At 43.4% G+C, this 13,068-nt stretch overlaps 2 protein-coding genes across 4 annotated transcripts in view; one reads left to right on the top strand and one right to left on the bottom strand.

Moving 5' to 3' along the window:
• Positions 1-401: 401 nt before the first annotated feature.
• On the bottom strand, positions 402-11,576 carry RPAIN (RPA interacting protein). Of its 2 annotated transcripts, none has more exons than XM_056556379.1 (7): positions 11,418-11,576; positions 11,158-11,346; positions 8,538-8,610; positions 5,655-5,766; positions 5,517-5,580; positions 1,911-2,051; positions 402-538 (listed from the first exon to the last, which is right to left on the bottom strand). In XM_056556379.1, the coding sequence occupies exons 1-7, from the start codon at positions 11,487-11,489 to the stop codon at positions 509-511; spliced, it is 681 nt and encodes a 226-aa protein (XP_056412354.1). In that variant the 5' UTR covers positions 11,490-11,576; the 3' UTR covers positions 402-508. The 2 variants fall into 2 exon arrangements, with proteins under 2 accessions (XP_056412354.1, XP_056412355.1); XM_056556380.1 differs by having other exon boundaries at positions 8,538-8,592.
• The window catches only part of NUP88 (nucleoporin 88), a 72,124-nt gene continuing 70,496 nt past the window's right edge, over positions 11,441-13,068 (top strand). Inside the window, exon 1 of one of the 2 annotated variants that reach the window (XM_056556378.1) lies at positions 11,441-11,577. The gene's annotated coding sequence lies outside the window, so the exon portion shown is untranslated. Of the gene's footprint in view, positions 11,599-13,068 lie in introns of both variants that reach the window. The other variant, XM_056556377.1, reaches the window with a different exon arrangement.

Genomic DNA, 13,068 nt, shown 5'->3' with positions numbered 1-13,068 from the left:
CAGCAGCAGCATCCGGAACATGGAAGCTTGCAGCTTCTGTGTTTGACATCAAGCCACCTCCATTCATGTCTAGTGTGGGGGTGGGGAATGCTGTCCAAACAAAATGCATGATGTTTTAAGGATAGATGAGTTAAGTTCCAAAGGATAACTCATTTTCATCCAAGTCTCTGCTCAGTCTAGGTTTAAGTAGGTGGTCTGTGATTTACAGTCCAAGTCAGACCACCCATACAACTAGTCAGCCTAGAATGAGCTGAAACCTGAAAATGGCATGTTAGCCTGGAACTTTACATAGTAATCCCTAAACCCAATATAGACAAATTTAGAAGGGGACAAACAAATTGTATATGGCTGTAGGGATGGATATGCTTCAGCATGGCTAATTTTTTCAGTGTCTTCTAGAAATGCATTAGTTACAATAAAATGACAAAGTTAAAGTTTATTAATAAATATAAAATATACAAGTTTATACAAAAAAAAAAGAGAAACATGAACAGCACACAAGACCATTTCAAATTATTATTGCCATGGCATCACATACCTATTGGAGAAAAAAAAAAAAAAGTTTTACTGCTTTTTGTAAGTGACAAAAATTTCATAGAGCTCTGGCTTGTAATTTTTTTTTTCTCTCTTCACTACCACAACATGACCAAGATTTGTTTTTATAAAGCATTCATTAGGTACATAAAGACAGACTAGACATTTTCACAATATACTTTCTCAGCAACCTATCCCACTGCTCAGCCAAAGATACATTCTCTGACACAGTAATGATGATTCTTAAAGGGGTACTCCAGTGGTCAACGTTTGTTTGACTTACCCCATTTGTTTCATTTCTATTCTTGTTGTTTAGGCAAGTCTATTTCTGTTTTGTATTTATCCCACTTTGTTTTTCTATCTTTGCTTCTATTTCCTGTTTCTTGCTATGCTGAAAACTACAAATCCTAGCATGCCACATGCCTTGCTGGTTTGGGGCAGCTCTTTTGTTCTGCCCTTTACCCACCCTACTATTTTCCCAGGACATCCCCCTTATACACAGCACACTAATATAATCAGCCCTGGTTGGGATACACTGGCATACACACAGGACTATAACTCCCAGCATGTGTCATTCAGGAGTCTTCAGTTTGTAGTTCACCACACCTCTATAGAGGGCATACACTAGTGTTTCCCAACTAGGGTGCCTCCAGGAGTTGCAAAACTACTACTACCAGCATGCCTGGACAGCCACAAGCTGTCTAGGCATGCTGGGAGTTGCAGTTTTGATACAGCTGAAGACACCCTGGTTGGGAAACAATGCACTTTGGGAAATCCTGGCCTAGCCTATTCAGTATATTACAATCCGTGTGCCTCCAGCTGTTGCAAAACTACAACTCCCAGCATGCCCAAAGTCTGTCTAGGCATGCTGGGAGTTGTAGTTTTGCAACAGGTGGAGGCACACTGGTTTGTAAACACTAGCATATACACACAACGGACTACAAATCCCAGCATGTGCCATTCAGGAGTTCTCCCTTCCAACACACACCATCCCCAGTCAGATTTATTACCCTGCAGTCTATACATCCCCAGCCTGTGCACTTTGTGATCCTCCCCTTCAGATAACACTGTCTTTCAGTGCAGACCTGTGTCCTCAGAAGACAGAGCAGGGGGAGGGGAGATTAGGAGCTGTGCATGTCCTCTCCCCCTGCTCTGGTTTCTTTCTCTCGTGCACACCTGCGACCACCTGGAGGGGGAGATGAGGTGGTGTGGCTTCCTGGCACGAGAAAAAAATAAATAAATAAAAAACACACTACACTAATACATGTCAATTGCAAAAACATGAACATTAAAAGATGCAATATAGCCAAAAATCTTAACCACTGGAAAACCCCTTTAAGTTTGGATTTACATAAGCAGTATGACTTTTTACTTACACAGCAACTCATGAACAAACTGGACATTCCTTCTGCACCAAAGCCGACTGAAAACACTGGTTGCTCACTGCAGCAGCCGCCATGGGCAGACAGATTTCCTTCCAACAATGCTTGTAACTTCTCAGTGTTCATGCCCTGAGACTGAAGTAATAACAGTAAAGTAAGTGGCTTTTGGAGAGGAAAAATAAATAAATAAATGGAAGAGTTATAAGGAGAACTCCAGCAACTGTTTATTTTGCCATTATACCCAGGCTGCTGAAACTAATATAACTAGAGATGAGCGAACTTACAGTAAGTTAGATTAGTCACAAACTTCTCTACTCGGCAGTTGATGACTTTTCCTGCATAAATTAGTTCAGCTTTCAGGTGCTCCTGTGGGCTGGAAAAGGTTGATACAGTCCTAGGAGACTCTCCCCTAGGACTGTATCCACCTTTTCCAGACCATCGGAGCACCGGAAAGCTGAACTAATTTATGTAGGATAAGCCATCAACTGCCGAGCAGTTTGTGACTAATCGAATTTACTGTAAGTTCGCTCATCTCTAATAATAACCCTTAACTTACCTTCTGCTGCTTCCCCAGAATCTGCTGGAATTGTTCCTGTCCCCTGATGTCTTGCATTGCTCAGCTATTCACTGGCTGCAGCAGTGACCCACCTCGACCACTGATGGGCTAAGCTGCAGTGTGATGCTGCTCAACAGCCCAAAAAAGAGCAAAGGCATTTCCTGTGGAGTAATGTAGTTTGTAGAGGTATAGGATATTGGGGGATTCAATGCCGCTTACCAAAAAGCGTTGCACACCAACATAAACAGTGGTAAAGGTGTGTAGTTAGACAGGGGTCTGTCTGCAGCCTTCCTGGATTTGTGTACAATAGAGCGAAAGCTTCGTTTTGGCAACATCCAACAGGTTTAATTAATGCAGCGCGTTTTGCTGCGCCTGTGCAGCGAAACGCATTGCATTATTGTTAAACCTGTTGGACGTTACCTTCCTTCTGCGAGTCCTGTTCAGTGCCATGGATCCTGGCAAAATGAAGCTTTGTCTCTATATCATCAACAGCCAAGGCAGAACACTGCTGCAGCTGGCAACTAGCCGAGTTCAGTCAGGTGTGTCAGGCACCAAAAACAGCAAGAAGACTGAGGAGCAGCAGCAGGTGGTTTACTTTGGAGTCACCAACCATTTGGCCAGCGTTTCCCAACCAGGGTGCCTCCAGGTGTTACAAAACTACATCTCCCAGAATGCCTGGACAGCCAAAGGCTGTCCAGGCATGCTGGGAGTTGTAGTTTTGCAACATCTAAAGGCACCCTGGTTGGGAGACACTGCATAGGCACAGTAACAATGTTTTTGCTACAGTTTTCTATAGAAAGACATGGTTAACCCACACTAAACCCATACACATTGCAACCACTGGAACCCCTGTTCAGAACACATCTCTCCTTGCACACAGGGCAGCAGTAATCAGAACAGGAATCTTCAGAAGTCAGAGATTAACATCCATTCTTGCTTCCCACAAAAATGCTTTTAGCTTTACAATAGTGTCCCTGCTCATGTAGGGTGTCACTAAATGGCTTTGTACAGGTCAACCAACAGCAATGGTTGCATATGTCTACTGCCTTGTCAGTTCTCGCCTCACAATTGGACAAAATATTAAACACATGCGCTTATCTAAGATTAACAAAAAATAAACTCACTCAGAAGCCACTACAGTATGAGAGGGACCAGGTAATTTTCACCCCTGGACACATGCTCCACACTGCCACTAAATGTGACTTCCTTGCATCTAATGAACACATGCTCACTCCCCACTAACTTTCCCTATGGACTGGTCTGACCCTGTTAAATACCATGGCAATCAAGATATTAACACTTTACATGTAATACTTTGGGATTACTTTGTAGCTCTGTATATGCTAATAGCTATATTACTTTTAGAGCTACTTTCACCTTTGACATGTTTACATGCCTTTGTACTTTATATTTATATGCATCATCTTCAATACTAGGTCTGTGTTTGGGAGTACTTTAGCAGTTAATCATTGCTGCATGCATCCATGGGGTTACCATTACCTGGTCACCTCATATTGCAGTGACTTTAAGACAAAGTCTTACATTTGTCTTTTCTGCTTTTGGTGTTCTATATATGTCCAATAAAGAGTTTTTTTAAATACTTATTTACTTCTCATGAGCATCCATGTAGAGCCTGTTTTCTGGTTTCATAGTATGTTTTATTTTTGATAAACATTAAAACACTGACAGCATCTGCCAGGATTCATTGGTTTCAGTGTGATTTACTATCACTAGATAGCACCTCTGGCAGATTGTAGCTGAGCCCACTTGCTTCTTTATATAGTTGTGTGGTGTCAAGCTAATGGTCAGGTGTTATGACTATCTGCCGTGTCTAGTACTGGCTTTAAATGGGTACTGTCAGATTCAAACACTTTATACGTTGTACGTCTTGGTAAAACATTAATATACTTCGTAAGAAAATGTCATTTCCTTTTTATAGAAATCATGGCTTATAAAATGGCTGTCCAAGCTAAAGCACAGGCATGGATAAGGTCCAATAAATGAGGATTGGCTAGCACTGTCTGATCGGACAGGAGAGCACCAAGGAGTGCTAGCTCACCCTCACTTACTGGACTTTGCCCATGCTTTAGCTTGGACAAAGCCACGATTTCTATAAATAGAACATTTCTTAATTATATTAGAAAGGTAAATTTTTTGCCAAGATGATCGTAAGTTTTTGTATCTGACAGTGCCCATTTCATCATGGCTATACCTGACTTACTAGCACCAAGATTCTATTGGTATATTTAACAGGAATTAACAGTAAATTACTAGAAGTAAATTTGGAGAACCTGTCACCCGACATGTTAAAAAAAAATTTCCATGAAAATTCTATTTTCTGCAGCTAATATGAACACTTAGGGGTACTCTGCCCCTAGACATCTTATACCCCATCCAAAAGGATCAGGGATAAGATGTCTGACCGCAGGTTCTGTCACTGGGAACACCATGCTCTCCCCTTCAGCACCCCCAGCCATCTCGTGCATGGAGTGATCTTTACCCTGTACCTGATGACTGGTGATGAAGGGGCCAGATGATTATGACATCACACCCCACACCCTCAATGCAAATCTATAGGAGGGGGCGCCACATCCCCTCCCATGTACTTTCATTAAGGGGGCAGGGTGTGATGTCTGTCATCCTGCCCCTGCATTGCCAGTTAGGCAAGGAGTGAAGTTCACTCCATGCACCAGATGGCAGGGAGTGCTGCAGGAGAGATTGCAGGGTTCTCATGGGGATAGGATGTCTAGGGGTGGAGTACCCCTATAAGCTCTGATAAATGAAAGCCAAACTGATTGTTTTGGTTTCAAGTCTGGGTCTATGTGAACATAGCACTAGACTCATCTTTACAATGTCAGTATGTAGGAAGAGCCCCCACTGGTTACACCCAGATGCTAATCTAGTCAAACATCTAGGAAGAACAAGCAGTAGAAGTTTAAAGACAAGTTGTGTTCTATAAAGTAAAAATTCTGGGTCACTCCTTAGTAAGAGACATCTTGGGAGATCCGACAGTTAATCTTGAGTAAAAGGAATGGGAAACTTACTTTACAGTTGACGTATACTCCACACTGACACATGACAAAGCAACTTGTTACAGTTAGATTATTCCTGAAAGATGAATAGTTAAAATAAGAGGTGGCCAGATTAACTAATGCCTTTCTTCCCTTCTTCAGGAGGCCTACCTGTGACAGACAGGGCACACAACTTTATTTCCACTATGCAATCCAACTACAGAATCTAGACAGTCATTTTCAAACTGAATGACGCTTTCAATTTCTTCCACCATTGCTCGCTCTGCAAAAAAATAATTGGGATTTCAGATTTTATTTCTATATAGGGGAAAATAGAGTGGAAAACAATGCACGACTAATGCAGTCTGCAAATGAGCAAACATCCATGTAGTTATTATAGTGTCAGTCCTGTGATGTGCTTTCCAGGGGGAGTTTTCAGCTTAGAACTCTTACTTATAGGGCCCCTGTCACACTACAAGACTCCATAGGGAATTTCTACAAGGATATTCCACTTGCAGAAGCCTCAGCTTGATCACAGTGGGAATTCTGACACTGTTCACATGTCTTGTAGTGTAACTTTTACAAGGACTTGGATTCCACCAGAGGATTGAACATGTTCAAGGTGCCAATGTCTGTGGCAGATGGATTCCTCATTGAATTTTCTCTGCATAAATGGACGCCTCAGGCTATGTTCAGAGAGCAGAATTGCAGAATTTTGGTGGACCACTGTTCTCACAAAACCACAAAAACACAATTAGGGGCCATCTATATTCCTTTACACCAACGACCATTTTACAGCACTTTGGGTACCAGTTGTAAGGCAAGCTGGTATCCTGTATAGAGGATCTGTGCAGGCTCACTCCTGACTGATAGCCAATCAGGGACTGATGCACTGAAGAGCAGAGGCCAGACACCTCCCTCATCTATGTTCACTGCTTCCCTAATCATGTAACCTGTATATTGAAGGAAAAGCAGCAGCATGAAGGCAGTTCTTAGCCATGTATGCAAGCATAATGTGTGATGCAGCAAGCTCTTAGCAGACTATGTATGTTAGTGTTTGTGAAAAACTGTTAGAACAACTGCTTTGCCATTCATCAGTCTGATAAAGCTGTATGACATGGTAGGAAATCTATGAATAAGAAACTTCACTAAACCTTTGAACTAATTTGGGAAGATCTATTTTTTTTAAAATATATTTTACCCCGTCCTTAGCTCACCATAGTGTCTGAATACTGCAGGCAAACTACAGTAATCCTCTTTGTAACAAGTACAGCAAGAAAAATGAGGAAGGGGTTATATGGCAACCTGCAGTTATGTAAAGATGAGTCATAAAGTGAGGGCAATAGACGAGCACGAGAGAATATAAAAACCAAATCAAGTGCGAAAAAAAAAAAGGGTATTTGTGTGAGAAATATAGGTGCTAGACAAATTATATGAACATGCCAGGATTAGGTTCTGAGTACTCTTTTCTGGGATTAGACAGGTACTCTTTAACCCCTTAACGACGCAGGACGTATATTTACGTCCTGCGCCGGCTCCCGCGATATGAAGCGGGATCGCGCCGCGATCCCGCATCATATCGCGTCGGTCCCGGCGCTAATCAACGGCCGGGACCCGCGGCTAATACCACACATCGCCGATCGCGGCGATGTGCGGTATTAACCCTTTAGAAGCGGCGGTCAAAGCTGACCGCCGCTTCTAAAGTGAAACTGAAAGTATCCCGGCTGCTCAGTCGGGCTGTTCGGGACCGCCGCGGTGAAATCGCGGCGTCCCAAACAGCTGATCGGACACCGGGAGGGCTCTTACCTGCCTCCTCAGTGTCCGATCGACGAATGACTGCTCCGTGCCTGAGATCCAGGCAGGAGCAGTCAAGCGCCGATAATTCTGATCACAGGCGTGTTAATACACGCCTGTGATCAGGATGAGATATCAGTGTGTGCAGTGTCATAGGTCCCTATGGGACCTATAACACTGCAAACAAAAAGTAAAAAATAAGTGTTAAAGGTCATTTAACCCCTTCCCTAATAAAAGTTTGAATCACCCCCCTTTTCCCATAAAAAAAATAAAACAGTGTAAAAAAAAAAACAAACATGTGGTATCACAGCGTGCGTAAATGTCCGAACTATAAAAATATATATCATTAATTAAGCCGTACGGTCAATGGCGTACGCGCAAAAAAATTCCAAAGTCCAAAAAAGCGTATTTTGGTCACTTTTTATAACATCAAAAAATTAATTAAAAAAGTGATCAAAAACTCCGATCAAAACAAAAAATCATACCTATAAAAACTTCAGATCACGGAGCAAAAAAGGAGTCCTCATACCGCCCCGTACGTGGAAAAATAAAAAAGTTATAGGGGTCAGAAGATGACATTTTTAAACATAAATTTTCCTGCATGTAGTTATGATTTTTTCCAGAAGTGCGACAAAATTAAACCTATATAAGTAGGGGATCATTTCAACCGTATGGACCTACAGAATAATGATAAGGTGTAATTTTTACCAAAATATGCACTGCGTAGAAATGGAAGCACCCAAAAGTTACAAAATGGCGTTTTTTTTTCGATTTTGTCGCACAATGATTTTTTTTTTCCGTTTAGTCGTGCTTTTTTGGGTAAAATGACTAATGTCACTCCAAAGTAGAATTGGCGACGCAAAAAATAAGCCATAATATGAATTTTTTGGTGGAAAATTGAAAGGGTTATGATTTTTAAAAGGTAAGGAGGAAAAAACGAAAGTACAAAAACGGAAAACCCTGAGTCCTTAAGGGGTTAAAAGGTTTATACAACAGTCTCTAGGGAACAAGGCACATATCTAAACAGACCAGGAATTAAAATATATATAAAAAAAAAGTATAACAAAACCTAATTCCCTCTACAAACCGCTCCACCCATCTGCAGGAGGTTGATAGTGGTATTACAACACAGCACCATAAACTCCAATGGAACTGAGCAGTGCCACACATACCAAGGACAGGTGTAATGCTGTTTTTGAAGAAACCAGCTGTTTCTAATCCTTGATAACCCATTTAACTGTTGCTATGACTCAAACTTACCTTCTAGGAGCAGCTCTTGTTTGATTTCCTCTAGAGTAACTAGCTCATCAGGGTCCTGTAACAAGCCAAAAGTCTGCAAGTAGCAATAGATGAGGTACAGATTAGGATGTAATATCTGCATAAAGATGTGTGACTTTTCAAACCTAACCTATTTAATATGGCATTCTGATTGTGGAGAGAGCCAAAAATAAGTAAGGCAGTTACAGCGTGTCATAGCATAGGCCGCAGGACAGGGAAAAACTCTGGCTTCTACATTTTAAATGTCAATTCACACACAGTATCCTGGGCATATTTGATGTGCAGGATTGACACGGTGTTAAGTCATTTAGTTTACATTGAACTCTGCAGCTTCAAATCCTGCACAGGATACTGTATGTGCAAATAGAGACCCAAAAGATAAAAGTAAACATTTATTCCAAGCATTTCAGATGAAATAATGAAACTTAACCATTTAGGCTTCTTTCACACTGAACATTCATCAGTTATTAAAGGGGTTCTCCACTGCTCTGCCTTCCGGAGCTCCGCTCGCAGCGTCCGGAAGTTTATTTCTCCGAACGCTGTGTGCGGGCTTCTGTGGTCAAGGCCGCCCCTCGTGACATCATGCCTGCCCCCTCAACAAAAGTCTATAGGAAGGGGGGCGTGACAGCCCCCCCACAGAGCATTAAGCTATAACCCCCACCAGCGCATTTATAAATATATCCCCGCCAGTGCATTAATGAAAATGTATACCCCCTGCCAGTGCAAGTAACCCCTTAAAGGGTTCCTCTCATCAAATAAACTTTTGATATATTTTAGATTAATGAATGTTGAATAACTTTCCAATAGCATGTTAATGAAAAATATGCTTCTTTCTATTGTATTTTTCCCGATCAGTCCTGTCAGCAAGCATTTCTGACTCATGCTGGAGTCCTAAACACTCAGAGCTGCCAGCCTGCTTTGTTCACAGCCAAACAGGCTGTGAACAAAGCAGGCTGGCAGCTCTGAGTGTTCTCCTTTGTGAACAAAGCAGACTGGCAGCTCTTTGTGTTTAGGACTCCAGCATGAGTCTGAAATGCTTGCTGCCAGGACTGGTAGGGAGACCCCTAGTGGTCATTTCTTCAAAGTGGAAAATTAAATAGAAAGAAGCATATTTTTTAATAACATGCAATTGTAAAGTTATTCTGCATACATTAATCTATAATATATCAAAAGTTTTTTTGATGAGAGGTACCCTTTAATAACTTCAGATCGCATTGGGTCTCAGAAGTGAAACCCCGTGCAGTCAATCCCTCAGCCCCTGTACTACAACCCCCATCATGGAACAGACTGTTCCATGATGGGGGTAGTAGTACGAACACTAATGTAGCCTCCCCAGCTGTCTGCACTCACAGCGCTAGGGAATTACTACTCCCATCATGGAAACAAGTCTTGCACTGCAGGAGTCTGCTGATGTCACCTCTTCTGAGCATGCTCAGAAGTAACGATTATAAAACCAGGTGCAAACGCATGACATAAAGGCTCATTCGTTTGCCATAGACTTTAATGTTAAATATAACGGCCGTTAATTTACCAGTTTGTGACTGAAGAAAAATGAGTGCATGTGCCGTTATTTCTTCCGTCACAACTAACGTCCATTATTCATGATGGGCCATAACGGATAATTTAAAAAAATCCCATAGACCTGAACAGGATTTTGTAACGGACATTTAACATCTGTTAATGCTTTTCCAATGGATGTTTTACACAGATGAATTTTATAGCGTGAAAGGAGCCTTAAAGGGGTAGTCCAGTGGTGAAAAACGTATCCCCTATCCTAAGGATAGGGGATAAGTTTGAGATCGCAGGGGGTCCGACCGCTGGGGCCCCCTGCGATCTCTCTGTACGGGGGCCAGGCTCTCCGGCCAGATAGCAGGGGGCGACCCCTGCACGAAGCGGCGGCTGACACGCCCCCTCAATACATCGCTATGGCAGAGCTGGAGATTGCTGAAGGCAGCACTCCGGCTCTGCCATAGAGTTGTATTGAGGGGGTGTGTCGGCCTCCGCTTAGTCCTTAGGATAGGGGATAAGTTGTTCACCACTTGCTCACTACTGAACTACTCCTTTAATCTAACGTGCTTGTAGCAATGCATCCTATAGGGCAGTGGTCTCCAACCTACGGACCTCCAGATGTTGCAAAAACTACAACTCCCAGCATGCTTCCCTCCAGATGTTGCAAAACTACAACTCCCAACATGCCTGGACAGCCTTTGGCTGTCCAGGCATGCTGGGAGTTGTAGTTTTGCTACATCTGGAGGGAAGCATGTTGAGGACCACTGCTATAAGGTTATAAAAATTAAACCACGTAGATATGTATCATCTAGTTACCAGTGCTCACTTGGCCAGATATCTACGAGGGCCTGGCAGCAGTGTGCACTAGACAACAGGTAAATAGAGGATCAGCTGGAAGCCCCAGGGATCCAGACAAATCTGTCATATAGGACTGTATTCCTTACTAAGGCCACCGCAGGATTAAAGGGCTATTGAAGCAGGCTGTCATATACTGCCCACCACATATACCATGTATGGATGGGTATTATACCCTGCCAGGGCTGATTAGAAAGCTGTAGAGCCCGAACACCCCTGCTCCTATCTGTCCCGGTACCTGAGACAAGGAATCCTTTCTCCACAGTGATGGCAGACTGCTGCTGTGCATCTGCATGGCCTTCCATTCCTCCTCCATGACCTCCTGCACCAGGAACGAGCCTCCAACCCCCGCACCGAGCCGCTCTCCAACCTGGCGGAACTTATCCAGCAGCCGGGAGCGGTTACCCTTCAGCCTCTCCACGCATCTCTAGGGGCAGAAGCGCGATTGTTAGGAGTGGACACAGTGTATGGGGGGCACAAACCAGGCGGGCTTCTTACCTTCCTGTACGTTTCCTTCCATGGAGGAGTCGTTCCCTTGTACAGGGTGCGGTGCCTCATAGCCGCCTCCATCTTTACACTTCCCAGCCCGGGCAGCAATGACTTAGGATAGCGCTGATGAGCGCCATTTAAATACCCGCCCCATGTGACGACAGCTGCGGTGAGCCCGCAATGCACGCCGGTACTTGTAGTTCCTTGCAGTCACACGTGACTACCTAGCCGCTGTAGATTTTTAGCGCTTGAAAAGTTATGTTTTGCGGAAAGGTTTTGGGGTCTTTTTTTTGTCTCTGATTTCGCGGGGGAATTTATCATGGTAGAGGTGTTTGGGCACCTCATTTTTCCATGTGTGTGTTCTGGCTTTCCGTGGCCACGTGCCTAGGCAGACCGCTTTGCGCCAACATAATGCGCCCAAAATGAGTAAAATGCTAGCCACTGCAAAAGTCAAAACAGAAAATGTTCTAAACGACAGCACTTTCAGAACTGCTCGACAAAAAAGTTGTTAGACATTTGAGCAAAAAAATGCATGCGCCAAACACCTTAGACAAAAATAGAAGAAAAAAACAACACCTCCACATAGCATGATAAATTCCCCCCTTTTTGTGCTAATGTGTGCGACTTTCTGGGTACAGCAATTCCGAAAGTGCTCTCCTTCAGACTAAATTTCTACTTGTTTTTTTTGTCCTGCATTTTTTGGTTTGAGAAAAAAAAAAAAACAAGAAAAAACGCTAAAGTTAAAACCCACATATCGTTATATTGGCATTTTTTCACTCCCATAGACTTCTATGGGAGAAAACCGCCACGATTTTGAGAAAAAACATGCTGCGATTTTGGAAAACCGCCAAGGAGCTGAAAAACGCCAAAAAAAGAGTGAAAAAATGCCAAAAAGGATTTAAAAAAACGCCAAAGTGAAAAACACCAAGTGGAATAAGAATTTAGCAATTTCTTGCAATTTGGTTTACAGCTAACATCTGGCCACAGCGTTTTTTGGCCGAAAAAACGCCATGAGGCAGAATTGGTGTTTTTCTTGGTGTTTTTCCCCCAAAAAGCAAAAAAAACAAGTAGAAACTTAGCCTCAGAGCAGGAGTTGAGTGGAGAAAGAATTGCAGCTTGCGGTATTTATCTGCTTAAAGGAGAACTACGGGATGGAAAAATGTATCCCCTATCCGCGATCTCCCGTACGGGGCCCCGGCTCTCTGGTTAGAGAGGGCGTGTTGACCACCGCACGAAGCAGCGGCCGACACGCCCCGTCCATACACTGCTATGGGAGAGCCGGAAATTGCCGAAGCCAGCGCTTCGGCTCTCCCATAGCAGTAAATGGAGGGTGCGTGTCAGCCATCGCCTCGTGGGGTGGTCGACACGCGCTCTCTATGCAGAGAGCTGCGGCCCCGTACGGGAGATCGTGGGGGGCCCCAGTGGTCGGACCCCCCACGTTCTGAAACTTATCCCCTATCCTTAGGCTAGGGGATAAAATTTTCAATCCCGAAGTTCTCCTTTAAGTCCCATAGTTTTAACAGACTTATTTAGGCTAGAGTTACATATAGGCGGCGTTCAGCTCCGGCAAAAGTGGCTGAAAAATGCCACAACTAATGCCATTTTCTGCAGCACCAGAGGGGACACATATATGTAAAGGAAGCCTTAGCCAGCGGAGCTC

Source organism: Hyla sarda, chromosome 2 (genome assembly GCF_029499605.1).
Source record: "Hyla sarda isolate aHylSar1 chromosome 2, aHylSar1.hap1, whole genome shotgun sequence".
In the NCBI taxonomy this organism is placed as follows: domain Eukaryota; kingdom Metazoa; phylum Chordata; class Amphibia; order Anura; family Hylidae; genus Hyla; species Hyla sarda.
Note: the sequence above shows the minus strand (reverse complement) of the source record. Positions and strands in the feature narration are given on the sequence as shown.

Coding starts and splice junctions, on each gene's coding strand:
- RPAIN (XM_056556379.1), bottom strand. CDS start 11,489: ATGGAGGCGGCTATGAGGCACCGCACCCTGTACAAGGGAACGACTCCT. Junction 5,581..5,654: donor GTGTGCCCTGTCTGTCACAG/GTAGGCCTCCTG, acceptor TTCATCTTTCAG/GAATAATCTAACTGTAACAA. Junction 2,052..5,516: donor GAGTATACGTCAACTGTAAA/GTAAGTTTCCCA, acceptor TTATTACTTCAG/TCTCAGGGCATGAACACTGA.